The 26,112-nt window shown below is 55.2% G+C and overlaps 1 protein-coding gene across 2 annotated transcripts in view; it reads left to right on the forward strand.

Annotated features, from left to right (window-relative positions):
• Positions 1-3,012: 3,012 nt before the first annotated feature.
• Positions 3,013-26,112, forward strand: part of COL2A1 (collagen type II alpha 1 chain) — a 30,383-nt gene continuing 7,283 nt past the window's right edge. The window contains exons 1-39 of one of the 2 annotated variants that reach the window (XM_061122852.1): positions 3,013-3,283; positions 7,429-7,635; positions 9,127-9,143; positions 9,347-9,379; positions 9,481-9,513; positions 9,614-9,667; positions 9,814-9,915; positions 10,893-10,970; positions 11,602-11,646; positions 11,753-11,806; positions 12,230-12,283; positions 13,032-13,085; positions 13,485-13,538; positions 13,669-13,722; positions 14,008-14,052; positions 14,599-14,652; positions 17,066-17,110; positions 17,593-17,646; positions 19,083-19,181; positions 19,465-19,509; positions 19,603-19,701; positions 19,877-19,930; positions 20,251-20,358; positions 20,957-21,010; positions 21,092-21,190; positions 21,312-21,365; positions 21,800-21,898; positions 22,289-22,342; positions 22,712-22,765; positions 23,059-23,112; positions 23,297-23,350; positions 23,580-23,624; positions 23,829-23,927; positions 24,108-24,215; positions 24,514-24,567; positions 24,868-24,921; positions 25,301-25,354; positions 25,688-25,741; positions 25,987-26,094. In XM_061122852.1, coding sequence (XP_060978835.1) covers positions 3,199-3,283; positions 7,429-7,635; positions 9,127-9,143; positions 9,347-9,379; positions 9,481-9,513; positions 9,614-9,667; positions 9,814-9,915; positions 10,893-10,970; positions 11,602-11,646; positions 11,753-11,806; positions 12,230-12,283; positions 13,032-13,085; positions 13,485-13,538; positions 13,669-13,722; positions 14,008-14,052; positions 14,599-14,652; positions 17,066-17,110; positions 17,593-17,646; positions 19,083-19,181; positions 19,465-19,509; positions 19,603-19,701; positions 19,877-19,930; positions 20,251-20,358; positions 20,957-21,010; positions 21,092-21,190; positions 21,312-21,365; positions 21,800-21,898; positions 22,289-22,342; positions 22,712-22,765; positions 23,059-23,112; positions 23,297-23,350; positions 23,580-23,624; positions 23,829-23,927; positions 24,108-24,215; positions 24,514-24,567; positions 24,868-24,921; positions 25,301-25,354; positions 25,688-25,741; positions 25,987-26,094 — 2,625 coding nt within the window. In that variant the 5' untranslated portion in view covers positions 3,013-3,198. The remainder of the gene's footprint in view (positions 3,284-7,428; positions 7,636-9,126; positions 9,144-9,346; positions 9,380-9,480; positions 9,514-9,613; positions 9,668-9,813; positions 9,916-10,892; positions 10,971-11,601; positions 11,647-11,752; positions 11,807-12,229; positions 12,284-13,031; positions 13,086-13,484; positions 13,539-13,668; positions 13,723-14,007; positions 14,053-14,598; positions 14,653-17,065; positions 17,111-17,592; positions 17,647-19,082; positions 19,182-19,464; positions 19,510-19,602; positions 19,702-19,876; positions 19,931-20,250; positions 20,359-20,956; positions 21,011-21,091; positions 21,191-21,311; positions 21,366-21,799; positions 21,899-22,288; positions 22,343-22,711; positions 22,766-23,058; positions 23,113-23,296; positions 23,351-23,579; positions 23,625-23,828; positions 23,928-24,107; positions 24,216-24,513; positions 24,568-24,867; positions 24,922-25,300; positions 25,355-25,687; positions 25,742-25,986; positions 26,095-26,112) is intronic. The other variant, XM_061122857.1, reaches the window with a different exon arrangement.

The following is a 26,112-nucleotide window of genomic DNA, read 5'->3' on the forward strand; positions in this document are numbered from 1 at the left end:
CTTACTGTGTTTCATCAACTGCTCTCCTATCTGACCTCATTTTTTCTGCATCTAACTGGTGAGGTCAGATGACTATCTGTTAACACACTGTTAACAAACTATTCATAGTTTACTATGAATAAACATGGACAGAATAAGAGGGACTCTACCACACATAAAATGCATAAGCTTTCTCATGTAACAAATTCTGGCTGCCCAGAATTCTGCTTGCTGCTTCTCCCCCAGCTCACAGGTTTATTTCTCCTTCTTTTCAGCTTCTTGGCTAAGTTCTGGATATTGAGATTACTAGGTAAATAACCTCCAAATCAACGATTTTTTTTTTCTCCCCACATAAAGGTTCAGTCCCAGTCTGAGTCACAGATTACAGGTCTTTAAATTGTAGTTGGATTCATGGGTGGGTAGAATATTGGTCTTGGTGTTTAGCTGACTTTAGAATTTGAATAATTTCCATGGTCTATTTTGGCTTTGACAATTTAATTTTATTTTGCTTTTGTCAGTTCTCATCTCTGATGAAAAAAACTTTTTTTCTCATGAGGAGCAGAGAACTAAATTTTGTATTCACAAATAAGCCATTATTACTAGACAGACTCCAGAGCTCTTATATGTAGATACAGTTTACTGCAAAGATGAATCACACAGAGTACGAAATCAAAAGCAACTAACCAACAGAAGTACGAATCACTTTTTTGCCCACTGAACTAGATCACTTTGAAACAGGCTTCACTTTTTTCATCTATTTGAGTGTCTTCACCCAAACTTTTGTTGTTGTTGTTGAATTTTTATTGCAGATTTTTTAAAAAATCAGTTGTATAAATGCATTGCTTTATAGATGTCTGTGGATTGCTTGTATCAGAAAATAAATCAGATTTTAAATCTAAAAGCATTCATCCAGAGGGGTTTACTTAAATACTCCTATGTGCTAAAATTGTGCTAGGCACTCTTCCTGTCCCCAAGGAGCGTCTAGACTCATTGTTAATATAAGACCAATGAATACAAGAGTGGGGTGGGGGAAGGGAATGAAAACCACAGAAAAAAACATATGTAGCTTAAAATATAGGATGTGGATACAGGCTATACATGCCAGATGGATTCAGAAAGGCAGGGAGCCATTGAATTCTAGAGTTATCAGAAAAGACCCTCAGATGGGCTTAAACATAGGGGGTCTTGAGAAATGTGTGAAATTTGGTCTTTCTACCTTCCAGATGGAGAAGATAAAAGCCATGGCTCCAGGGAGGGCATGGGACATTTCAGGGGGGTCAGACTGGCTTTCTCTGGCCAGAGGCTGGGGCTGGGGAAAGGCTCAGAGATTAACACAAGGACTTGAACAGGAAGATGGGGAAATAGCCAAGGAAGGCTTACAGCAGGTAGAGAAGTTGGAACCAGTGCTTTAAACCTTCACCCACCTCCATCCAGACAAAGTATGGATGTATTTCTTTAAACAATGTAAGCCCCTTCACTTTCCAGCCAGCACACTTGCACGAAAGTTAAATTCTGCACACTTGGAATTCAGGGCTTTATTCTGAGAAGCATCAGAGCATGAGGGGGTGGAGAGAGAGGGAGGAGAAGCCCAGAGCCTCCTGTGAAGACTGAGGCCTGGGTGGGAAAAGCAGCTTCTAAGTGGCTTCAGCTTCAAGGAAGAAAGTGCTGCAGAAACCCCGTCACCGGGGAGGGGAGTACTGATTAAGTCAAGCTCCACATTCTGAGTTTTGTGAAAGTTCGCATTTCTGCCTAAAGTTCCTTGGGGGGACCTAACAATCCTCAGGAATAGAAAACCGTTTACTCAAGAGGAAGGAGGTCTGTTAGGGAACTTTTCCTCCCCGGTATTAATGGAGACACCTGGAGCCAAAAGACAGCACAGCTGAGCCCAGGGGAGAAGGCAGCATTTAGGCCAAGGTGAGATGAGGTGGGAAGTGAGAGCCAGGGGGCCAACTAGGAACTTCTGGCTTCTCCCCCGGCTCACAGAACTCGGTCCAGCTGGAGCGGCGTCCTTCTTCCCGGGCCAGGCCTGCAGCAGTGGCCGACCGTCCCTGGCCAGAGCTGCTCAACCCCGGCCGGCAGCGCCCACTCCCCCCAGGGACTACCGGACCCCGGCCAGGGAGAGCAGACATCCAGGCTGAGCCTGGAACTGGACAGCCCCCCACCTCAGCAGCGCGCAGGGTGTAGTCTCTCCTGACGCCCCCCACCCGTCCTCTGTGTCTCCTCGCGCCCCCTCCCCAGGGTCTGCGCCCGTCCCCCACACCTTCACACAGGTCTCCGTCTGTGCTGTAACACCGGCCGCATTCCCGGCGCTCGGCTCGGGTCAACGTCTGCTGAGCTTCCAGAGGAAGCTCATTCACCGCATAGTTGGATGGGGGAGGAGTTGGGGCGGGGTGGGTGGGGGGGCTGTCGTTCTGAACCTCCAGGTGGGGGTCCAGGGGCCAGGTGCTCCAAGAAGGGGCTAGAAAATAGATCGGGACGACCCCACCCCCCAAGCTTGGCCCTGCTTGTCAGTCTCCAAGATATAGGACTCCTGATACTTCGCGGGCTCCCCTTGCGCCCTTCCCCTCGCCCGCCACCCAAGGACCCAAGGCGATGCCCCTCTCTCCCTCCCCCTCTGCTTCTTTCTACGGCTGCCCCTCCTCCCTCCCGAATCTTTTCCGTCCACGGTCTAGGGCTCGCGGCCTGCGCCTCTGCAAACACCCCCACCCCTCCAATCCGGGCAGAACTCCGAGGGGAGGGGCCGGAGGCCCCCCTTCCCGCCTGTGGTCGGAGAGGGCAGCGCCGCAGCCCGGGATGGGTGGGGGGCGGTAGACAGGGGCCGTCTCTGCGCCCCGCCCGATCAGGCCACTCTGCACACTTAGGGTGGGGGGCGGGAAGCAGGGCTAGCGGGGAGGGGGGGGTCCGGTCCGGGCAGGTGCGGGCTCTGGCTGGGCCCAGGCGGGCTCCGGGGCGGGGTCTCAGGTTACAACCCCGCGGGGGGCCGGGGGCGGCCCGCGGTTTGGGCGAGTTGGCCAGCCTCGAGAGGGGCCGGGCGCATATAACGGGCCCGCGGCGGGGAGAAGACGCAGAGCGCTGCTGGGCTGCCGGGTCTCCTGCCTCCTCCTCCTGCTCCGAAGGCCTCCTGCATGAGGGCGCGGTAGAGACCCGGACCCACGCCGAGCTCCTGCCGCCTCGCTGCGCTCCGCCCGGGCCCGGCTCCGCCAGGCCCCGCGGTGAGCCATGATCCGCCTCGGGGCTCCCCAGACGCTGGTGCTGCTGACGCTGCTCGTCGCCGCTGTCCTTCGGTGTCACGGCCAGGATGTCCGTAAGTCGTCCACAGCCCCTGCCTGCCACCCTTCTGTGTCGACCCTCAGCATCCTCTTTCGTGGCCCTCTCGAGCTCTGGAGCCCGCGGGTCTGGGTTAGAGCGGCTCCGGGGTCAAGGCGCGCGGAGACGGGTGCAGGATGCGCAGAAGCTCATCGAGTGGAATTCTGCAAGTCAGGGGCTCTATCCGAGCGTCCTCCCTGCGGGTGGTGGTTGGAAGCATTTGCCGGTCCTCGCGTTGCGCAGGAATATTAAAGAAGCAAAGCGTCGGGTCGGAAGTTTGCGCTTAGATTCAAGCGCGCTCTCTTTCACCAGCTTTGATAATTAAAGCGCACACGCACACTGCTTGCCTCACCCAAGCACTCAGGGTTCAGCAAAACAGGTTGTGGCCCATAAATCTTAGGAAAAGTAGGAGAGAAAGAGCACGAGCGAAGAAGCGAGCAAGCGCCAAGGGGTTGAATTCCCAGTCGTGTCCAGGGGTCGGTGTCTGGGGTTCAAAGGGAAGTTAGTTAGACAAAGGAGATGCTCTGAAACTAGTAGGCTGAAACCTGAGGCCACGATGAAGGGCTTCGGAGAGACACCCTGAGATCTCAGCGCCCCTCGTGGGTTTTCTGCCCCTCATGGCTGGCCCAAGAGCAAGGTGCAGCCCTCTTGGCATCTCGACTTTCCCCTTGCCTCTAAAAGATACAGAAACTTCCCGCAGGAGAGGCCATCTGAAAGGCGAGAACATTCCAACCAGACCTTGCTTTTGAAACGTCTGGGAAAATAGCGCCCCCTCCCCGCCGTCTTCCCCCCCATCCGCCCCCTCCGCACACCCCACCCCCACCCCCCGCCAAAGCCCAGGTACTACAATGAGTTACTTTTATAAAAGTTTCTGGAACTAGCCGAGGCTCTGCCAGGAGTGAGTGAGCAAGTGTGTGTGTGTGTGTGTAGCAGAGGAGTGGGACACGTTTGGTCGATTGCTATAACAATTTCAACCGTATAAAGTTAGAGATGGCAGTTTTACAATCTGGTCCAAAGGCAGTTCGAACCGCACCTTTCCATCATCTCCTTTGGTAAAGTCACTGTCTGGGATTATATTTAGGACAAATGAAACCTGGAAAGTGTATTAAGTAGAGAAGATTTTTTTTTTTTTTTTTCCACGTGTTTGGGCACGTTTCCGACGGCTGGGATTCCAGCCCTGTCTTGTATGTTACAGATTGTAAATCAATCGCAGGGGAAATTTGGGGGGAAGGTATGGAAATCAAAGTCCGTCTGCCGACTATTCTCTGCAGTCTCGCCTGCCACCAGGCTATCTCTGGAGACAGTTTAGAACGCTGCGTGCCCAGAAGGACTTTCCGTTCGTTAGGGTGGTCGACAGGGGCAGAACTGGAGCCCGCGGCGCAGCTGAAAGGAGCCTCAGGCCGGAGATTTTGGCCAGGGGGTCGGAAGGTGCACTAAGCTGGAGGCGCGCTCAGGGCACTTGTTGGAATACGGTGACTCTAAGTGGCCTCAGCTCGGAATGACTATATATTTGTCCTAAATTTGCACGTACACACTCACAAAGCTGTCTTCTTGACTGATCTCTGCCATAGTGCGCAATGGAATTAGCTAGGTGAGTCTCAAAATCCCCAAACTCTCCATCTGGTATTAGAGGCGCTCACTTAAGTGGCAGAGCGTTCTCAGCGCCGCCACTTTCCTAGGAGGGAATGAATTCCACAGCTCTTTGGGCCCAGATCTTCCAGTCTCGCTCCGCGCCGCCCCTCCCCCCCCCCCCACCCCCGCCTCCTCAGGGGCAGAGCATTGGAGCCGCTGGCTTTGCGCCCTAGCGCATCCTGGCCGGGTAACCCGCTCCCCTGGGTCAGCGGACCCAAAGACGTGACGTGGGGAAGGACGCAGTCTGCGTGGACGTCAGGAATGTCAGTAACCTAGGGCTCGGGCACGCCCCTCCTCCCCATCTTTCCACAAGTTTGAGAAGCTTATTGGCTGCTGCGTTTTTGACCCACATCTGCATTTCACAGCCCTTGTCTCTGAAAAGTGCCCCTCGGCTCGGGGGAGAGACCTCAATCCGTCTTTGTGAGGCTTGTTTGCGTTAGGAGATTGGCAGCGATGGCTTCCAGATGGGGCTGAAACGCTGCCCATATTTATTTAAACTGATTCCTTGCGGAGACCTGTGAATCGGGCTCTGTGTGCGCTCGAGAAAAGCCCCATTCATGAGAGGCAAGGTCCGGTGGGTTCCCCCGGACTCCCCGACCCCCTCTCCCACAATGCCCCCCTGTGCCCGCCCGCCGCCACCTCTCAGGCTCCAGCCCTGCGCGGAGCGGCCGCGAAGCAAAACAGTTCCACAAGAGAGGTAACTTTTTAATTGGCCTGCTACAAAGAGTCGCTTATACGGCCCTGCGGTAATGAGGGGAACCTGATCAGGCGCGCCGGGATGCTATCGGCCGCCGTTTCGAACAGCGATTATGGAGGTGCTGGGCTCCTCCGTCCACACCTAAGGGATCTGGTTACGGAGCTGGCTTCTTTCTGGGGCAGTCATTTAATCGCACTTTTCACCCTCCCAGTGTCCGTGGGCGAGCTGCGTCCAGAGCCGCAGCCACAACGAGTCACCGTAGGGTTTTCACACCCAGCGCTGCCGGCCCCGCCCCTGCGCCCGCGCATCCCGGGACCGCCCTTCCGAGGGAAATCTGATCTGCCTTCTGGGTGAACCCCCTCGTCCAGCTTTTTATTCTTTTCCCTCTTTGGCCCTCCTGGCTGAGAGTGGGTTCTTCTTTAGTCCAGACCCCACCCCTCGCTTTCTGCAGCTCCACCTATTTTAGCAGTGGGTGTGGCCCAGCAATTTTGATACTTCAGCTAGGATTCCCTCCGCCCCCCCACCGCCCCCCGCATGATTATCTTGCCTAAAAGCTGAGTGGATTTTTTTTTTTCTAGTGGTAAAAAAAGGGGTTTATCTTTCAGAGTCTCCTTAAAGAGCAGGGGGCAGGCCCGTTTCTCTCTCCGCCCACCTGGTTTGTGGCCCTTTCCTATTATTCATCCCTTGCTGCCAGTGCTTTGACGATTTTGATGAGAAAAACAGCGCTGGGCGCTCCCTAGCACGTGGTGCGGGCTCTGCCACGCTTGGCGCTCTTCGGAGCGCTCTTGTCAGCACAGGCTTCGTTTGCAGGGTGAATTCCAGACGGCAGGGCGCTTATGGAGGGGGACTACTCCGTGCCCTTCTTGGTCTGCATTCTTGGAGGGGGCCGGGCCTGGACTGGCTACTCTTGGCCGGGACCAGGCATTCAAAGCCTCCTTCCATATCCCCTCCATCACGTTGAGGCGTTGTCTTCAGATGGAAGCAGAGTCTCTCCAGAGGGGGCTCCAGCTGGAGGTCAGCACCCGCAGAGGGGTCTTTAGCCCTGCTTGCCTCCCGGGGCATTTTATCAGCCCTCGTGGGTTCCATGCAGGTGTATTGTTTGACTGGCCCAAACCCCCTCCCCAAGTTGGTCCTAAAACTAATATTACTTAAAGAATGGGACAAGATCCTACCTCTAATAGCTCCTCCTTTCACATACCTCCACCCCCATATATCCACTTCTGGAGCCTGGCTGCTGATAGAGTCTAATTTTTTGTGGGTAGAATTTTCTCCACGCCTTCTGAATTTTAGCTGTCAGTTGTATTCAGCAGATCCCATAATTCCTAGAGGCAGGCAGAAGAAAGAAGGCCTCTGTCCCTGTGTTGAGGGTGGGGTGGGGTGTGGGTGTCTCTGCATTTTCCCCTCCCCTCTGTCTTTACAGTCCTGAGTCCCCCAGTTCAGAGGCTCATCCTTCTCCTGCTCCTACTCTAACTTGCCCATGACCCCCACATCATCATGTCTCCCCAATATGAGATGCATGAAGACAATACTTCATCCTCGGTGCCCTCCCCGCCACCTTCCCTACTGGGTCAGGATTTTCATTGGTGAATAGAGAGCAGAGTGCAAAGTGGACAATAATATTTGTTGACTACATGGAAGAATGAATGATGTCTTAGAAAAAATAACAAGTTCTCTATGTTGGGTGGCCGGAGTCCACACGCTTCAGCATTTGAATGATGTCAAGTTGACCTGCAACCTCTCTCTTTTTCTCTTCTGGCTCCTCACCCCCTCCTTCCCTTGGCTCTCTGCTTCCCCCCGCCCCACCCTCGGTGCAGAGAAGGCTGGCAGCTGTGTGCAGGACGGGCAGAGGTATAATGATAAGGATGTGTGGAAGCCCGAGCCCTGCCGGATCTGTGTCTGTGACACTGGGACTGTCCTCTGCGACGACATAATCTGTGAAGACATGAAAGACTGCCTCAGCCCCGAGACCCCCTTCGGAGAGTGCTGCCCCATCTGCTCAGCTGACCTCCCCACTGCCAGTGGTCGTAATTTATTTATTTCCTGTTCCACATAAATAAATTACTCGCAGGGGCAGCAAATGCCCTGCCATGGATGCTGGTCATCTCTGTGAAGCAGAGGGACTGGTTATCCATGGGACCCCAGCAGCTGAGGCTGAAGGGAAAGGCGACTTCTCGCTTGCAGGATGACAGTGAGCCTGACACACCAGAGGGGTCCTTCCTCACCAGACACCTCCAAAAAATATGCTCCTAAGACCTGGAGGACAGAGGGGACGCCACACAAGCGTCCTCGCTGTAAGCACCTCCGCAAAGTCCGCGAGCCACAGTGGAGATCCAGTGCTCCTTCTGGCCAAAACACAGATTCATTCCTCCTCTATTGCCCACACCTTGGCCGCTCTGTAGAAGGCCTCCAAACATGTGGTCTTCAATGTGGAGCAAGCTCTGCAGGCTCACGGGGCAACAGAAAGGGTAGGCCCCCTTTTGAAAAATACGGAGCATTGGTGGCAGTTTCCTTTTGGTTTTGCCTCTGTTGGTATTGACTGCCAATCAAGGAGCAAGTTCCTAGCAGAAGGAAGAGCTGGGGTCTGGGAGTTCTAGTGGTGAAGAGCAGAGCTGGGCCCAGGACAGAGCCCCAGGTGCCTACACTCTGGAGCTGGGGCTGGTGAATGTATAGGTGTGCAGGTGACCCCTCCCCAGCTCTGGAACCCATGCCCTATCCCCCTGAAGGGGGATGGGGACACACATCTAGGCCTTTTGGGTGGCCCTCACCATTTTCTTCCTGATCAAGCAGAGAAGACAGTTGAAAAGGAAGCGAGCAGTTGCCTTTCCTTAACACTTCACCCGCCATGGAAAGCTGCTTGGGGAAGCCGCTTTGATAGCCCAGTTCCCCAGATCATTTCTGAGGGGGCCTGTGTGAGTGAAGCGTTGATCGCCTTTACTATTTCGCTGCTACAAATGGGGGAGGGGTTATTGATTCGGGGGGGCACTGACTCCAATGCCCTCTGTAACTTCTATGCTCTGCTGTTTTATCGTTTTTTTTTTTTTTTTTTTTTTGTGCTTGCTTCATGGAGACCCAGCTTGAATGTAAGACCTTTCTAACTACCTAACTCTTCTTCTGGGGTGGGGGATGTGTTGCAGGGTGCTTGGGGTACAGGAGGATCTTCTAACCCTCTGGGGAAGAGAAGAAATTGAACTCAGTTTCTCCATTTTGGGTGCTTTCTCTCCTGGTGGCTGATAGACCTTGAATTCTTTGTATTCTTTTTGGTTCCTGCATGCTGATTGCCTTTCAATAACAAATTCTGGGTCATCTCTGTTCTTCTTGGGACCTCAGCAACTCCAGACCCCAGTGAAACTTAACACCCCAACAGAGGGCTTCAGTGGAGTAACAGGAAGCTACCTCCTTCCCTGGTTGTGTCCCTTTCTATGATCCCTTCATGAAAGTTTGAATGATAAGAAGTTGTACTTTATCCATTTCATGACTCTTACATTTTCCTTCTCTATTTCTTCCATTTGCAGGGCAACCAGGACCAAAGGTGAGGATTGTTGTTGTTGTTTGCTTTTTTTTTTTTGCTTTATATTTTCTTCATTAAAAGCAATGCTGTGCTCCTTAGCATGTGGTTTTTAGGCATCAACAAAAGATCTGTTTCACTGGGCACCTTGATGCAGGGGCTACTGTTTTGTACTGGAGGCTTGGTGAGCTTGCTTGACTCAATCCTGACAATGTTTCATGTTTCAGGGACAGAAAGGAGAACCCGGAGACATCAAGGATGTAAGTACACTTTCTACTCCCATGTTGCATCAACTTTTCTAACTGGGTCATCTCCTTGAGGTCTCTTCTAACTTGCCATTTTGTGGGTGTCTCTTTCACAGATCGTAGGACCCAAGGGACCTCCTGGACCTCAGGTAAGAAAGAGAGAAACCCCGTTTTCCACGCTTTCCTTGAGTTATTGATCAACAGGCTCTCCCGGTCTTGCTGTCATCTCAATATTTTCTTCATTTTCAGGGACCTGCAGGTGAACAAGGACCCAGAGGTGATCGTGGTGACAAAGGTGAAAAAGTGAGTAGAGAAACAATGCTGTCTGACCCTTGTGGACTCCCCAGGTTCTCTAAGGACCACCCCCCAAATGCCTCAAGGGCAGCCCGTACACAGACGGGTCTTGTATAAACACTGCTTCACATTGGGGCCTCTTTCTTTCTGCCAAGGGTGCTCCTGGACCTCGTGGCAGAGATGGAGAGCCTGGGACCCCTGGAAACCCTGGCCCCCCTGGTCCTCCCGGACCCCCCGGCCCCCCTGGCCTTGGTGGAGTAAGTATCCTTATGTCCCCTTCCTTCAGGCGTCCCTCCAGAAATGTGGCTTCTAAATTGCTAGTCACACTTCACCTGGCTGGCTCCCAGGGCTGCCAGAAGTGTGTCCACAGCCTGTCTTGAACATGGACTTCTCCCCCAGGCCTGTAATTTAGTGGAATCACATAGTGGGCATGAGACTGTGGTGCTAAGGACTGACTTTGTTCACTCTCTGGGTTTCTGTAAAGAAAGTCTTCAGTTACCTGGCTTCCTGGCATCTCTACTGTGTGGCTGGTCCTTGGGAGTGGGTGTAGGGGTTGGAGGAGAGGATGATTGGGCACTTGCGGTTCCCTGGAAGAAGAGTGACCACTGTCCTTGGAAGACATTGAAGCTTCATCTTTGCCAAGTACATTCCAAGCAACTATTTATTCTCATGAAAGAGCCCCACTGAGTAAAGGTGTGTGGCTAAAGTTGTTTTTGGAATCAGACCAATCAACAAATTATATCATTGCCCAGTTTTTGCAGGTTTGCCATTTTGATGTTTGCTATGATTTAAATTTTTAAACTTGAATGACTCATAGATGCCTACTATATCCTCTGCTAAAATATTTTAAGACTATTGATTTTAGTGTTTTGCTGGGCATTAAGGTCTTAGAAAAGAAAAAAAAGAACCTTTAAAAGTGATATTTTTAGTTATATTTTTCAATTTCTGTGAAATAATATATTTAATATTTTAGAATTAAAGAAAACTTACAAAATGAAAGCAAGTAGTGGATATTCTTCCAAGTAACACTTCATCTCCCAGGGAAATGGTTATGCCAACTATCATCTAATAAGCCATTTCCAAAACTATTTTTCAGGAATCCTTAGTATTTCTGATCAATGCTAGGTTAGTCTCCAACAATTGGAGTTTTTTTCTATCCAGATATAGCTTACCTAGCCATGTAGGGAAAACATAGAGCCTCTCAAGCTTTTAATGTTGTTGGGTTTATTTGCAGAACTTTGCTGCGCAGATGGCTGGTGGCTTTGATGAGAAGGCTGGTGGCGCCCAGATGGGAGTCATGCAGGGACCAATGGTAAGAAAAGGCACCCGTTCTTCGCAGCCAAAATGGCAGGAGGTGGCCCTCAGCAGAGCCAGGGACTCTGACAACCTCACTTTACAGATAATTACTTAGAGCGGCCCTTCCCCATCAGTTACATAACCTCCCATTTAGCTAGCCCAGGGCGTTTGGTTTTTAATGGCGATGGATGCCAGTTTTAATGATGCGCTGGAGTGACTAAGAAGAATGAGGATGGAGAGAGGCATATAGGCTGATCTCTCAGAAGGCCAGTTGCTATTGCTCTTGGAATGAGAACTGAAGAATGCAGACAGCAGCCACTGTTCTCCTGCATCCACAAGACTTCCAGCAGGAAATCTCAGCCCTGCAGCTCCCACTTGGCACATGCTAAATGAAACTCAGACTTTAGTAAACATGGCTGCCATCCAGGGGAAAGCAAGGCCAGCTTCTCTGTCCAAATGGTACCTATAAATAAAAATAGAATGTTGCGAGGGGAGAGGGAAATGAGAGTGAGCAGCCCCTGCAGGCCCCCTGCTCACAGAGTAACTCCTTGTCCTTTGTCTGGGCTGGTGGCTGGGAGGCGGCGGCACCGTGGAGGCCGAGGGTGAAGCCTTTCCAGTAAAGCTTCTCATTTTCTGTTCCAATGCAGGGCCCCATGGGACCTCGGGGACCCCCAGGCCCTGCTGGTGCTCCCGTAAGTATTGGGTTTTTCCTTTTGGAAAGTGGAGACACAGATGCTTTCAAGCTCTCTGATGTCAGTTCTGGGGGGGCCAACCTGGTGTCCTCACTTTACTTTTTAGGGACCTCAAGGATTTCAAGGCAACCCTGGTGAACCTGGGGAACCCGGTGTTTCTGTGAGTACTGGCTCTGGCCCTGCCCTCCTGGGGGGACCTTCCGGTGATGCACCATTCACACCCTAGTCCTGTCACCTTCTGGGCTCTGCCAGTGCCCTCTATAGTGGAGGGCTCAAAGGAAACTCAGATGTCCCCTCTTAGCTCTGGGGGAGCTCTTCACGGAGCCAGATGTGGCAGGAACTGTCCAGGATTCTGTCATGTCAGCCCTTTTTCTGGGTCACCCCTGCTGGCCTGTACTGTCCACTGCCTCCTGCTATGATCTGCTCTGTGCCTCTGCGCTCTCTCAGCACAAACTGGGCTCCTCCATCTTTTTTTCCTTTTAGATGAACTAGCTTCCAAAAGCTATAATCCCCAAGTTTTGCCCACTGATTAGGTGTCTTCCCCCCTCCAACCATCTCTTAAGCTTGCTTATTTTGTTTGTAGGGTCCCATGGGTCCCCGTGGTCCTCCTGGCCCCCCTGGGAAACCTGGTGATGATGTGAGTACACCTGAGTCAATCAAGTGGCTGCCTCATTTGAAAGGGCCTGGAGAGAGGGGGTGCTAGGTGGTGATGGGCAGATGCACCCTAGACTTGGCCAGGGGGCGGGACTAGTCAGTTGGAGACTTGGACACTGCACCATCCGCATTTCCACCGGCAGCTTAGCTTGCAAGTGCCTTTGGGGACAGCTTTGGACCCACTGGGAAGGGAAATAATTAAAACATCATTAGCTCCAGGAAGGGAAATTGAGAAGGGAGAGGGAAAACACAAGGGGAAAGATGCAGAGAAGGAAAAACAAAAGAGAAACACTCAACAGCCCAAGATTATCTTAATTGTAAATGAGTTGGGGAAGGCTCAGGCTGAGTCAGGATGTCTGCAAGGGATGTAAACGAAGGGGAGAGAGGAGAGCTGGCGCTGAAGCTTCTCCTGAGAATCCCATTAGGCAGTGAACGTCTCCGAGGTTAGGGAACACAGGCCAGGTTAGGGAACACAGGCCGGTCAGCAGCGCCTATGAGAAGAGACAGTGAGCCCACCAGGGGAGGCTGGAGGTGGTGGGGGGTGGAGCAGCTTGCCCGGGGCCCAGGCAGGGAAGGCATTCAGGGAAGTCGGGGCCCTGCAGGGGTAGGGGGAGATGAGGAAGCAGGTGGGCAGAGGCACGGCAGGCTGGGAGGAGTGATGACATGCTGGAGTGCACCAGTGATGCTAACGTGTTTTCTGAGGATGCTGAGGTTCATCTCTCTCCCTTCAGGGTGAAGCTGGAAAGCCTGGAAAATCTGGCGAGAGAGGCCCTCCTGGCCCTCAGGTAAAGCCCACCTTTCCTCATCTCTAGTCTCGTTCCCAGTGTCTCCGTCCTTGCAACAAACGCAGTGGCCTCCCACCCAGGTCGTCCAGCTCCGATAGCTTGCTCCTAAAGTTCCAGCGGTCCCCACATATGTCATGCTTTCATGCTGATGACCGTGTCTCTGATCCTAGCACAGGCTAGGGGCGTCCAGGGGGGCTGGCAGATGTTTACACCCAATTTGCCTAAGCTGGGGTGAGGCATAGAGAGAGGGATTCTGGGAGTGACCGAAAGCTGTTCCTGGTGCCGGGCTTCTGCTTCCTGGCCCCCCAGGGACCTGGCTCCAAGGCCTCTCCCATCAGCCCAAGGCAGCCTTTACCTGGTTCTGCTCAGTGCTCTGAACATCTCTTCTTTGGATTGCAGGGTGCTCGCGGCTTCCCAGGAACCCCAGGCCTTCCTGGTGTCAAAGGTCACAGAGTAAGTATCATGGGGGGAGAGTCCTGAAAGGAAAAGATTGACCAAGGGAGAAAAAAGTCTTGGGGGGGAAATGAATTGTTCTCTTTGGCTTCCCCAGAAGTGTGATTGAAAGTCTTCTCTTGTCCCGTAGGGTTACCCAGGTCTAGACGGTGCTAAGGGAGAAGCTGGTGCTCCGGGTGTGAAGGTAAGGACCAAGAAGCATGTGGGCATGGGGGACGGACTACGAGGAGATGCTGCCGAGCTCAGCGGAGTTAGGACGTGAACAGCTTGGGTTAGGAACACCCACTGCTACATCCAAACAAACGAACAGCAGGTCTGGAGAGATCCAGGAATTGTCCCTAACAGAACTAAAGCTTGGAGGTGTCAGTGCTAGCTGAGATGACCAGAGCGTTCGGCTTCTTCCATGGGAATTGTCTTGTGGGCTGGCAGTGGGGGCCCTGCTTGCTGACCCTCCGCATCTTTTTTCCAGGGTGAGAGTGGTTCCCCAGGTGAGAACGGTTCTCCAGGCCCAATGGTGAGTATGAGCACCACCCCCAGAGAGCCTCCAGACACTCTTGAGACACCTTCTAAGGCCCAGCAGATGGCGCCACTGGAGATGCCACCGGCCCCTTTGGGCAAAGTAGATGTTCAGTTTTGTAGACTGATTCGATTATGAGCAAAAAGTAAAGTGTGTCAAGTGGATGGTTTGTGCAAGGGCTCACCAGAATTTCTTTGAAATAACCCTGTTAACAGACTTAAGGTGTGCTTCAATTTTTACAAAGTCTGTTTATTTTCAACATTTGGGGGAGTTCATCTATTGCAAGGAGCAAGAAGTGCCTATCACAAGGCTCCTAATAGGTAACAATGGGAGCACCTGTGTGTTCTGTCATGGCAGAGAAACCTTTGGTGTAATAGATGGGTCCTGAATCAGGAAGGCAGGACCAGGGGTGTCCACGCCTTTGCCTCTTGGGTGCTACTGGCTCCCTCCCCTCCAGTGTCTGTGAAGGGCCTGTGGGTTAAGTGATGGTGCCGAGCGGTCCTTGAACCAACTCATGCTTGTGCCTCCTGGTGTGTGTTCCAGGGTCCCCGCGGCTTGCCTGGTGAGAGAGGACGGACTGGCCCTGCTGGCGCTGCAGTGAGTAATTGACAAGACACAGAGCCACCATTTGCCCAGCTCTTCACGAGGCACTTGCATTCAGGGTTATTTCACCTGACCCTCAAAGCAACCCCATGAGGTGTAGATAATATCATCCTCCCATGAGGATTCACTCTGAGTGTGCCTGTCACAAATCCCCAGGCTGGGTCTGCACAGTCAGAGGACTGGGTGGGGGAGGCCACGGGAGAGCTGGCGGGTAAGGGCAGGAGTCTCTTTAACCAGTCTAGATTATTCAGGTAATCCCTCGACAGTCTCACCCACTCCCCAATCAATCCTGTTTGAATTTATGGACAGACTTTAGTTGGCTATAGTACTGTGTTCCTTTTAGTTCTTTCTGGTCACTTAGATGCTGCCCTAGAAAAGTATAACAGTCTGGGGTCAACTCACTTTACATTACTATACTGTTGGTGACACTGTGATATACCAGTGGCCACCGCTTCATGGGCGTGTCCTCTGTTTAATACCCAGATGCTTTGTCTCATCCAACCTTCCCTCGAATCCTGCCGGGTGGATTCTGCTGTCCTCCCCCTTTTAGAGGAGAAGAAACTGAGGCACTGAATGGTTAACTAGCCTAAGACAAGCTGTGCTTTGCAGCCTCAGACTCCGGTGGCCTCTCGTTAATGGGGGAGTTAAGAGAGTGGGGATTTGTAGCAGTGGAGGGTGCAGGTGTTTAGCTCTGATCCCTTAGCAATAGAGAGCCCTTGTGGGTGCCTGGTCAGGCGAGTGATGCGATGAAAGCTGTGTTTAAGAAAGATTATGCTCTCTGTTGATTTCACACCCCAGCCACCCAAGCTCTGAGGCCCCTCCTCATGGGTCCTTGCAGGAGCGGCCAAAGTAAATCAGCTTCCCTCAGTTGTGCTGCTGTCCAGATAATGTATCTGTTTTGGCATAAATTTCCCTCAGAAGCAGATCAGTGAAATAGCACGCAGTCTCGACCCCCATTTGTCAGCCAGAGCTGTTGAAGTGGCTTGTCCCCGGGTCACTTTGTGTGAGGGGATTAGAGAGCCCCGGGCCTGCCAAGAAGCACTGTGATTGCTACAGACTGTCCAGACCTGGCTTGTGCCTTTTTGGCCAGGCTTGGAGTCATGGGGGCCACACTCCATGAGGGGCACAGATGACCTGCACCCCTGTTCTCCTTCCTCCTGCAGTTGGCCCTGCTTCTTGCTTCTCCTTGCTGACTCCTGTCCCTACGGTAGTTAGACTGGCAGGGTGCACACAGGATTTGGCATGGAAGATTGACAACGTCACACAGTTCCCAGTGCAGGCCTGGTGTCCAGGCCTGGCCAGGGGCTGGGCTGGGCTGTGGTCATGTGCCCCCCACCTTGGGCCAGATGGTGCCCACTCCCCAGCTTTCCTGCAGGGGGAGCCCTGGATGCCCGTCCAACTCGGTCCTCTTGGGCAGCACCACACTCCCCTTGCTCCCAGGCCGCCCAGGCCTCTCCTCTGGCTGACCCCTGCAGGGAGGGTGCTTGGCGAAGCAGCCAGCCCAGAAGGGGCTCTGGCCAGTGCTGAGGCTTTATGTTCCCTGTGACATTTTCTTCTGTTAAGTGTTCTCCTGTTTCCCTGGTTAATGCCAACCGGGAGAGTCTCAGTCATGAGAGACGGACCACAGCCAGGAGAAAGACTTGAGTCTTATTTAAAACAGGAGCTCCCCCTAAAGCATCCTTCTTCAGCTTCCCAGGAGAGGCAGAGGCAGGCAGGCGGAGCTCAGCTGAGGTCTTCCAAGGACCAGGTGCCTGGCCCAGCTCTGCCCAGCCTAATGATTCCCAGGACCCAGAGGGGCCTCAAGAGAGAGACCCTGGAGGTGCTCACCCTTAAAGTGCACGGCCTATAGAGGAAGAGCCGGCAGCCTTGCTGTCTGTGAATTTGTCTCAGGACAAATTTGGTCCTCGGGCTGTGCCCGGTGCCTTGTCCCCATCGCCAGCCTTCTTCCTGGGCTGGTAGCGGATGCCCTGCCCTTCTCTGTCTTCCATAGAAGCAGGTTGTTCTGTGGGTCGGGGATGGGGACACAGATCCAAGAGTTGACCAAGGAGATTAACTGAGTCCTGAAAGGGCTTTCCGCTGTGACAGGCAGGAGGAACTGAGTCAGAAACGATGCTTGGCTATTTCATTTTCCCTGAGTCTTTAAATGATAACATGGCCTTGAATTTGGGGATACTTGGGGTCTCAATGGAAGTTTAAGAAATGATGGAGTAGCTGGAAAATTACCCAAGCTCTGTGAGGCTGAGAGCAAGCCCACTGCAGGCCCAGTTCTCAAAGCCACCATGCAGGGTCCTGGGGCTGCTTCCTCCCGCAGCGCACACCTGCCAGCCTCCTGCTCGGCCCTGGGGCACCGTGAGAGGGACTGAACTTGTGGTATCTCTCATAAGGGCTGCTTCCTTCTCGCTCACAGGGTGCTCGAGGCAACGACGGTCAACCGGGCCCTGCAGGGCCTCCGGTAAGTTCACTTCACCCCCGGCAGGTTCACCTGAGTCCCCATCAGTCGCCCAGTGAAGTGGCAGTGTTTACTCAGTATCCAGGCCACGTTCTAGATTCTCCTGGAAAAACAGGAACAACCTTTCATTACTGAGGGAGTATGTTGGTAACAAGCTTTGAAGCAATGGTTCATTTTTCTCAGCTACACTTTTGGTAGTTTTTTCTGGGGAGGGGTAGAGAGGGAGGTGAAAGAACTACTTGCTTCTCAGCGTGTATATAGTCAGAAACTATATACTGCGTCAGAAATGCGGTTTCCCCAAGCCAGGCTTGGGGACACTGGAGTGGGGACAATTTTCATCCAGGTACTTTAGGCCACAGTGGAGGTAGAGCAGTATCAGTACAAAGGTGGGAAGGCGTGGGAAGTGAGGGGGTGGCTTGCTTTGGAGGCTGGAGGTAGTCTGCCCAGACTGGGCCGTCATCTCTACATCTGCTTGCTTCCTCCAGGGTCCCGTGGGTCCTGCTGGCGGTCCTGGCTTCCCCGGTGCTCCTGGTGCCAAGGTGAGTGTCCTGCTTGTTGAGTCAGGACCCGCCCTTTCCCCATAACCCTTGCTGACTGCCTCCCGCCGGATGACCCCCCCTTCCCTTTGGAGGAGTGTCCCCCATCCCTCACCCTCCGCCACCCCACTGCTGCTCTCCATGGAAGAAAGGAAAGAGCCAGGCATTTTGCAGAGTCACCAGCTGGAAGGGAAAGTAAGATGGAATGATAAAAAGCTGGACATACAGTTACAGCTTCAGAGTGGGATAAGGCAGAAAAAGATGGGGGGTCCCCTGAGACCTAGGAGGGGACCGAAGATCAGGAAACCGAAGGAAAAATTGCAAAGCTCAGCCGACTTAGACCTGGAAGACAGTTGGAGGGAAGTGGGAGCAGAGATGGTGCCATCCTTCCCTCTCACCCCTGCTTCATCTTGCGGGGCGGGGCCTGTCTCTCCCAAACCGTGTTAATAGAGTTCTTCCAAGGATTAATAGAGGCCAGTGGGAGGCCAGCCAGTTCAGGGAAAGGCCCCTGTGGCCCAGGAGGGATTCCAACACGCGTGCGTCCCTGGGAATTCTCTCCTGGTGCCGCCAGGAGATGAATAAGGAGCCTCCATGTGGTCACTGGCATCAGGTTGCTTTTCCCCTTCTGGGGGTTTCCATGGCAACCAGACAGTGTCTGAGGCCCCAGGAGCTGGGTGAAGGAGACCCATTGTGAAGAGGGACAGCGGAAGGTGAGGGGGCCTGACCTTTAGAAAATAATAATTACAAAAGTAAAGCAAGAACGTTCTGAGAAGAAACCTGAGGAGGCTGTGCCCTCCCCTCCAGGTCAGCAGTCCTCCCCAGGGACTCCACCATCCAGAGAGCCCAGCTCACAGCCAGCTGTAACTTTCAGGAAAAAATGAAAGTAAAAGCAGAAGCCATTTTGGGAAAAGTAGTGTCGGGGTGCTGGTCCCCCAGCTTGCTTTTTGCCCTGGCTTGCTGGCTTCCTTCAAACAGGCTTGACTCAGAGCCTGGTTCACATTAGCCAGATACAAGCCCAGTGGTGCCCCGAGCTGAGATGTTCAAGAGCCTCAATAAAAGAGAAAAATAGGTGGGGAAGATGAGGTAAAGGTACCTACCCCTCTCAGCCATCTGTCCATCATCCCACAGTGCTGGACTGGCAGGCTGCCCAGCTCGGGCTTTTCTGATGGGTGCTGATGGAATTAGCACAAAGCCCAGCTTGTAACATGAACCTGTGTGCCTGCTCGTGGTGGTCACCAAGTAGGGGGGAGATGGAGAGTAGAGTGGGGCAGGTAGAAAGTCGTCAGTTCAGCGGGCTCAGCCAGGCAGCCTGTTTGGGAACCTGGGTGCTCCCGTGCAGAACTTTTTGTTATGTTTGTACAGATTGTCCTGAACTGTTGCCCATGGGGTCTGTGTCCCTCTGACCTGTCCTCACTGCATCCTTCCCTCTCTCTTTCCAGGGTGAAGCTGGCCCCACTGGTGCTCGAGGTCCCGAAGGCGCTCAAGGTCCTCGCGGTGAACCGGGTACTCCTGGGTCCCCTGGGCCAGCTGGCGCCGCTGTAAGTGTAGCTCCTCTTTTGCCTGAAGGGTCTGGGGTCTGAGGCCTTGGCACATTTGACTCTGCTGAGGCAACTGGCGCCTCAATCATCAAACCTTCCTTCCGGCTCAATGCCTGCCACCCGCCACCAGCCTCTAGAGACACGTCTCCCTCCATCACCCATCCTCCCTTGAAGTGTCTGGCAGGGCCAAGCCTGGAATGGACCAGGGGCCTTGGGAGCGCGATGAGGGGTGGGAATGTATTCTTCACTGCTTATCTTTTAATGACACTGTCTCCTTTTTCAGGGCAACCCTGGAACTGATGGAATCCCTGGAGCCAAAGGATCTGCTGTGAGTGCTGCCCTCGGACTCAGCTCCTCCAGGCGGGGTCAGTCCCTCCTCCCGCCCCCCTCCTAATGCCCTTCTCTCTGCTCGTGCTGACAGGGTGCCCCTGGCATTGCTGGTGCTCCCGGCTTCCCTGGACCCCGTGGTCCACCCGGCCCTCAAGGTGCAACTGGTCCTCTGGGCCCGAAAGGTCAAACGGTAAGATCCAGAGAACTCCGAGTCCCACCCACAGCCCCAAAGTCAAACCCGCCGCCCCTACTTCCCGTGCTCACAGTGTCCTCTAGCGGGCTGCCTTTAAGGGTGGGGGTGGTGGAGGATTTTTAGGGCCATGGGGAGAACCAAGTGTGAGAACCTATTTTTCTCCTTTGTTAAGGGTGAGCCTGGTATTGCTGGCTTCAAAGGCGAACAAGGCCCCAAGGGAGAACCGGTAAGTACCCGGCTGCCACCCCTGGCCCACTGCCCACCTCCACAGGAGGCGTGTCCCCTACCCTGGGTCCTCTGAGGGTGTACCCAGAGATGAGATGTGACAGAGAAGCTGATGCAGTCTCAGCTGCCGTCTTTGGCCTGACCAGCTTGACTTCCCACTGGGCCACTTCTCCTCGCCCCGCTGATCCTTTGTGACCTCACTTCCACAGGACCCCCAGCCCTGAAATAGCAGCCATAGCCACCTCCCCCTTGTGCCAGGCCCGTGCTTGCCCCAGGGCCAGGCAAAGACTCACCCTGTTTCTCTGCTATGCTGGTTCTCAGGGCCCTGCTGGTCCCCAAGGAGCCCCTGGTCCTGCTGGTGAAGAAGGGAAAAGAGGTGCCCGTGGAGAGCCTGGTGGTGCTGGGCCCGCCGGTCCCCCTGGAGAAAGAGTAAGTGGGCCGGGAGTCCTTCCCCACGCTCGTTGGGGTGTGCCCTGGAGATGCAAGTTGAGTTCCTGTGGCTCTGGGTCTTTGCCAAGTCTGTGGACCTGATATTCCTTTTCTCCACCCACCTCCACACTCCTTATTGGTGTCCCTCACCCCTGGGTGACATGAAGCAGTGGGAGTTCCTTTCCAAAAGGTGGGGGCAGACCCAAGAAGTTAATCTCTCAGAATCTTGCACCTGGAGCTTCCCAGGTGGCGCGAGTGGTACAGAACCCGCCTGCCAACGCAGAAGATGTAAGAGACATGGGTTCAATCTCTGGGTCAGGAAGATCCCCTGGAGGAGGGCATGGCAACCCACTCCAGTATGCTTGCCTGGAGAATCACCATGGACAGAGAAGCCTGACAGGCTATAGTCCATAGGGTTGCAGAGTCAGACACAACTGAAGTGATTTAGTAGGCATGCAAGCACATAGCATCTGTTCTGCAGAGACTGTGGTTGGAGGGTTGGTAGGATGGACACCTGGATCCTGACTAGGCTCTCTGCAGCCACAGTCGGGTCAAGGGCCTCTCTAACTCATTGCCTCTCCCCTCCACTTCTTCCTAGGGTGCTCCTGGTAACCGTGGTTTCCCAGGTCAGGATGGTCTGGCAGGTCCCAAGGTGAGTGGGGGAACAGGGACTGGGGTCCACACATCACTGGTCAAATGGCTTTCTGCTGACTCTCTGCCTCCTCTTGTGTAGGGAGCCCCTGGAGAGCGAGGACCCAGTGGCCTTGCTGGTCCCAAAGGAGCCAACGGTGACCCTGGCCGTCCTGGAGAGCCTGGCCTTCCTGGAGCCCGGGTAGGTAGCAGAGATGCTTCTGTTTTCAGCTTCCAACTCTGAGAAGACTCCTCACACCCTACCCCACCTGGTCCCTCCAACCCTGTGCTGACACCCATTCCCTTCTCTCTCCTAAACAAAGGGTCTCACTGGTCGCCCTGGTGATGCTGGTCCTCAAGGCAAAGTTGGTCCTTCCGTAAGTCCATTCTCTGGGGTCATTGGGAGAGGTTGGGGGGTACTCTTGGGGAGGCAGGTGGGAAAAGAGTCAGGAGCCGGGTGGGGGCAGCCTGTGAATTTTGAGAACTGGGGAGGGGAATGGATGAAATGGTAGGTCCTGTGGCCATATGCGGCCTATGCAGTGACTGCAAGTTCTAAAAATGCCACCCCTTGTGCATCTGGGCCTTCCTTTGGGGAAGACAAAGCTTGATGTGCACTTTCACGAACAAAACTTCTAAGCTAAGCAATGCCTTGTCACTCATGAGGCCTGTGTGTGATGTGGGCTGCCGGTTGCGACCTTGGTCAATCCTACATGCTGTTTGCCTGGCCAGTGACCTGCCCTAAGCCTGCGCTCAGTAGATGGACAAATGTGGTCTCATGTCCATGTGCTGAGAATGGTGTCCTCTCTTTCAGGGAGCCCCTGGTGAAGATGGTCGCCCTGGACCCCCAGGTCCTCAGGGAGCTCGTGGGCAGCCTGGTGTCATGGGTTTCCCTGGCCCCAAAGGTGCCAATGTAAGTAATCACCTGCCCTTCCATTTCCTGCCACGTGGTGCCGCTATCTCCCTGCCCCTGGGGAAAGGGCTGGGTCCCAAACAGTTAACCCAAGGGCTGTGATAGGCGAGATCCATGGTGCTCTGGGTGGCTCGGACCTCCACGCCCCAAGGAGTGCCTGTGATCAGGGGAATCCCAGGGCTCTTTAGAGCCCTCAGAACATCTCAGCCATGACACTGATCCCCGGGGCAGCACTATCAGCTCACACCTCTGAGCATAAGAGGTGCTGATCCTCGACTTTAACCTTTGCTGTACATCAGGCAGTGGCCCCATGCCCCAGTCTCCCCAGCCAGCCATACCCCTACTCCCACCAAAGCCCTTCACCTCATGGCCCTGCCCTCTTTCTTCCAGGGTGAGCCTGGCAAAGCTGGTGAGAAAGGACTGCCCGGTGCTCCTGGCCTGAGAGTAAGTACCTCCCCACTGCCCACCCCTGGGTGTGTGTTGGACACCTGTGGGGAGGGAGCATCCCTGTGGCATGCTCCTGGGACCCCTGGTTGGCAGCATGATGCCCATGGCTGAGCCTGTGCTGCTCTGGGCCCTGTGGGAGTCCACCCCAGGAGACTTTGGTGGCTGACAGCAGCCCGGGAGGCTGAGACAGCTCCTATGCTGAGAAGGACTGAGGGAAAGGAGGGGGATAGGAAGGGAGGGCGGGGAAATGGAGTTCAGGCGGAGGGTTGGCTGGAAACTCTGGGCCACATAGTGCACCTGCCCGGTCCTGGGGTCTGCAGAACTGGAGAAGTATATCATGATATCGCCCCTCTCTCGCCCCACTAGGGTCTTCCTGGCAAAGACGGTGAGACAGGTGCTGCAGGCCCCCCTGGACCCGCTGTGAGTACCCACCCAGCCTCTCCAGGTAGCCCGTGGGTAGGAGCTTGGGGTGGGGGGTGATGGAGCTGACAGATGTGGATCTGGGCTGATCCAGGACCCCTGACCCAGCCTGAGCAGAGGCAGTGTGGACCCCGCCCTGGTGGCCCGGGGTGCGGGTCACTCACTGTTGGGAGAACAGTGGGCAGTGAGGGTGGTGTTGCCTGCCGTGGGTGGCCCCCTGGCCCCTCTAGCCCTGGATGTGGCACCCAGGCTCTCCAGAAGCTGGCTCAGCTCACCGTTGTCTTCCTCTGCAGGGACCAGCTGGTGAACGAGGCGAGCAGGGTGCTCCTGGGCCATCTGGGTTCCAGGTAGGTGGCTGGACCGGCTTCCTGTTTATTCTATGTCCAGGGCTCTGGGGCAGCAGCAGCGCCCCCTTGATGGGGGCCAGGGGATGGGTCTTCCCTGCACCCCAGCTTTTGCCCTGTGCTGGCCTCCCCAGAGGGTGGGGCAGCAACCTCACTCCTTTCCTAACTAAGTCACCTTGGCTTCTAGGGACTTCCTGGCCCTCCCGGCCCCCCAGGTGAAGGTGGAAAACCAGGTGACCAGGTGAGTATGGGGCTCTGTGAATCTGCAGCCTGTTTAGGTGGGAAGGTCTATTCTGATGCCCAGGAGGCAAGGGCGGGAGGGGGAACAAGGAGCCCAGTGAGGCAGGGAGGGTCTGGGACCCGCAGCCCAGCTCTCCACAGTCTGAGCTCAGCAGCTAGCAGGAGGGGCACTCGGCCAAGGCTCCGGGACAGAAAATCCTTGCTCTCTCACATTCTTCTTTGATCTTCAGGGTGTTCCTGGTGAAGCTGGAGCTCCCGGCCTCGTGGGTCCCAGGGTGAGTGTCCTGTTGGCCATTCCCAAGTGGCCTCTCTGAGCGGTTCTGCCTGCCTGTCCCAGCAGAACCGCAGCCCTGGGTCCTGGCCCGCCACCGCCCCTCTCCCGCCCACCAATCCAGCTCCGCTCCTACCTCCCTGCATCTCCCTGGCTCTCCGTTCTCTTCCGGCCTCCGCCTGACTGGTCCGTGATGTCTCCACTCCAGGGTGAACGAGGTTTCCCAGGAGAACGTGGCTCCCCCGGTTCCCAGGGCCTCCAGGGACCCCGCGGCCTCCCCGGCACTCCCGGCACCGATGGTCCCAAAGTAAGTGAGGCCGGTGTGGTCCTCCGGGTGGAAGGGGAGGGGGCTTGGGGGTTGAAGATGGAAGGAGGGAGGGATGGAGGGTGAGACCCAAAGGGGTCTGGGCAGAGGACGAAGAGGAGGAAAGGGGGCTTGGAGTGCCCAGAGGAGGAGCTGCCCACCACAGAGTCCTCTCCCCCACAGGGCGCAGCTGGCCCAGCCGGCCCCCCTGGGGCTCAGGGCCCTCCAGGTCTGCAAGGCATGCCCGGCGAGAGGGGAGCAGCTGGTATCGCCGGACCTAAGGGAGACAGGGTGAGTACCGGGCTGAGCAGGCCTCCCCCACACTCCCTCCCACTCCCCACGGCACCCAGTCACCCTCTTGAGGAACTTGGCGGCCCCTCCACGGCTCTCTGACCTTTAGTGACATGATCCTCTCACACATCCCTCCATCTCACTTCTCTTACTGCTCGTCACCCACCCTGAGACCACAGCAAACGCCTCTTGGCCAGGCTCTGACCCCCGCCTGGAGCCCCATTCAGGGAGGACATTGAGCTGGCAAAGGGGGTCTTGGAGTGCCTCCCTGAGGTGGCCCGTTTTCTCTGTTCCACAGGGTGATGTTGGTGAGAAAGGCCCCGAGGGCGCCCCCGGGAAGGACGGTGGACGAGTAAGTAGATGCTGGTGGCAGGCTCCCTGGGGTTGGGATGGGGACGGATGTAGGGATCCCATACACTCGGGACAGAGGGGCCGTGTGTGACCATGGTCCCTGGTCCTGTCTCAGTTATGTGGGCTGGGCATCCGCAGGGCCTTCCCTGTCAACACTGGGACCCTGGGGTGAGAGGGCGTTCTGGGGGCCATGGAAGGATACACCAAGGGCCCCTGGGTGTGGGCAAAACCCCAGGCTCCCTGCTCGGCACCGCGTCCCTGGCTGCCTCTCCCGGGCCCTCACTCGGCCTTCTCTTCCCAGGGTCTGACTGGCCCCATCGGCCCCCCTGGCCCAGCCGGTGCCAATGGTGAGAAGGTGAGTCATGGACCCCTTTCTTCACTCTGCCCCCATCAGATCTCCTTCTCACCTCCTGCCAAAGACTGTTCTCTCTCCTCCCCTCAATCAACAGCTGCCACCCTCCTCCTCTCCAACTGCTGTAAGGAGTGAGGGTGGGGGCCTTCTAAGCAGCAGAGTCCTGGCGGTGCGCGCCATTGAGGGAAGCAGAGGGGTGGGACACAGGTGTCTTTCTCGACACCCTGAGGAGGCTGCAGGTGTGGCTGCGGGTCAAGTGGGGAGACCGGAGCCCCCACCCGCCGTCAGGGCTGCTTCCTGGGTGCACTTTGCTCTGGAAGGGCCCCCTCTGAACGCACACCCCTCATCTCTGGCTTTTGTCCCACCCCCCCCCCGACCTTAGGGAGAAGTTGGACCCCCTGGTCCTGCAGGAACTGCTGGTGCTCGAGGTGCCCCGGTGAGTATCTGCCTGGAGCCTGGCCCTGCAGGGGTGTGGCTCCCTCCCTGCAGTTTGGGTCTGGGGATGGGAGGAGAGATGAGAAAGGAAAGAGAGAAGGCACACACTCCCCTCCCATGATGTGATCATGGTGGAGGGCCTTCAGGTCCCCAGACCCTCTGGCCACAGGAGGCCTTCTGACCTGGGTCGGTTTGTTCAGGATGGAGCTCCCTGACCCCTTTACTCTGGGGGTTACTGAGCAGTAGGCTGGGCCAGGGCGGGCTCTGGGCTCCCAGGAGGGAACCGAGCAGGCAGGCAGCTAAGCCTCTGCGCTCCGGGCCTCTTTCCTCACAGGGTGAGCGTGGAGAGACCGGCCCCCCTGGACCCGCTGGATTCGCCGGTCCCCCTGTGAGTGTCTCCATCCACCTTCCCTGCCACACCTCCTTCTACTCTGGTCATTCCCCAGCCCACGGGGGAGGGCGGGACAGGGCTTAAAGAGGAGGGGAAGGGCTCCTTTCCCTCCACGCCGATGTGACAGTCCCAACCTCAGAGCAGGCGCTCAGACCCAGGGTGGACACACACTCACACAAAGTCTCTGGCCCTTTGGGAGGAGTTGTTGCCCACACTCACTGGCTTCCTCCTTCCCGAGCCAGGGTGCTGATGGCCAGCCTGGTGCCAAAGGTGAACAAGGAGAAGCTGGCCAGAAAGGTGATGCCGGTGCCCCCGGTCCTCAGGGCCCCTCTGGAGCTCCTGGGCCTCAGGTGGGTAAAACTGAGCTC

The sequence above is a fragment of the Dama dama genome, chromosome 3, assembly GCF_033118175.1.
Source record: "Dama dama isolate Ldn47 chromosome 3, ASM3311817v1, whole genome shotgun sequence".
NCBI classification, from domain to species: domain Eukaryota; kingdom Metazoa; phylum Chordata; class Mammalia; order Artiodactyla; family Cervidae; genus Dama; species Dama dama.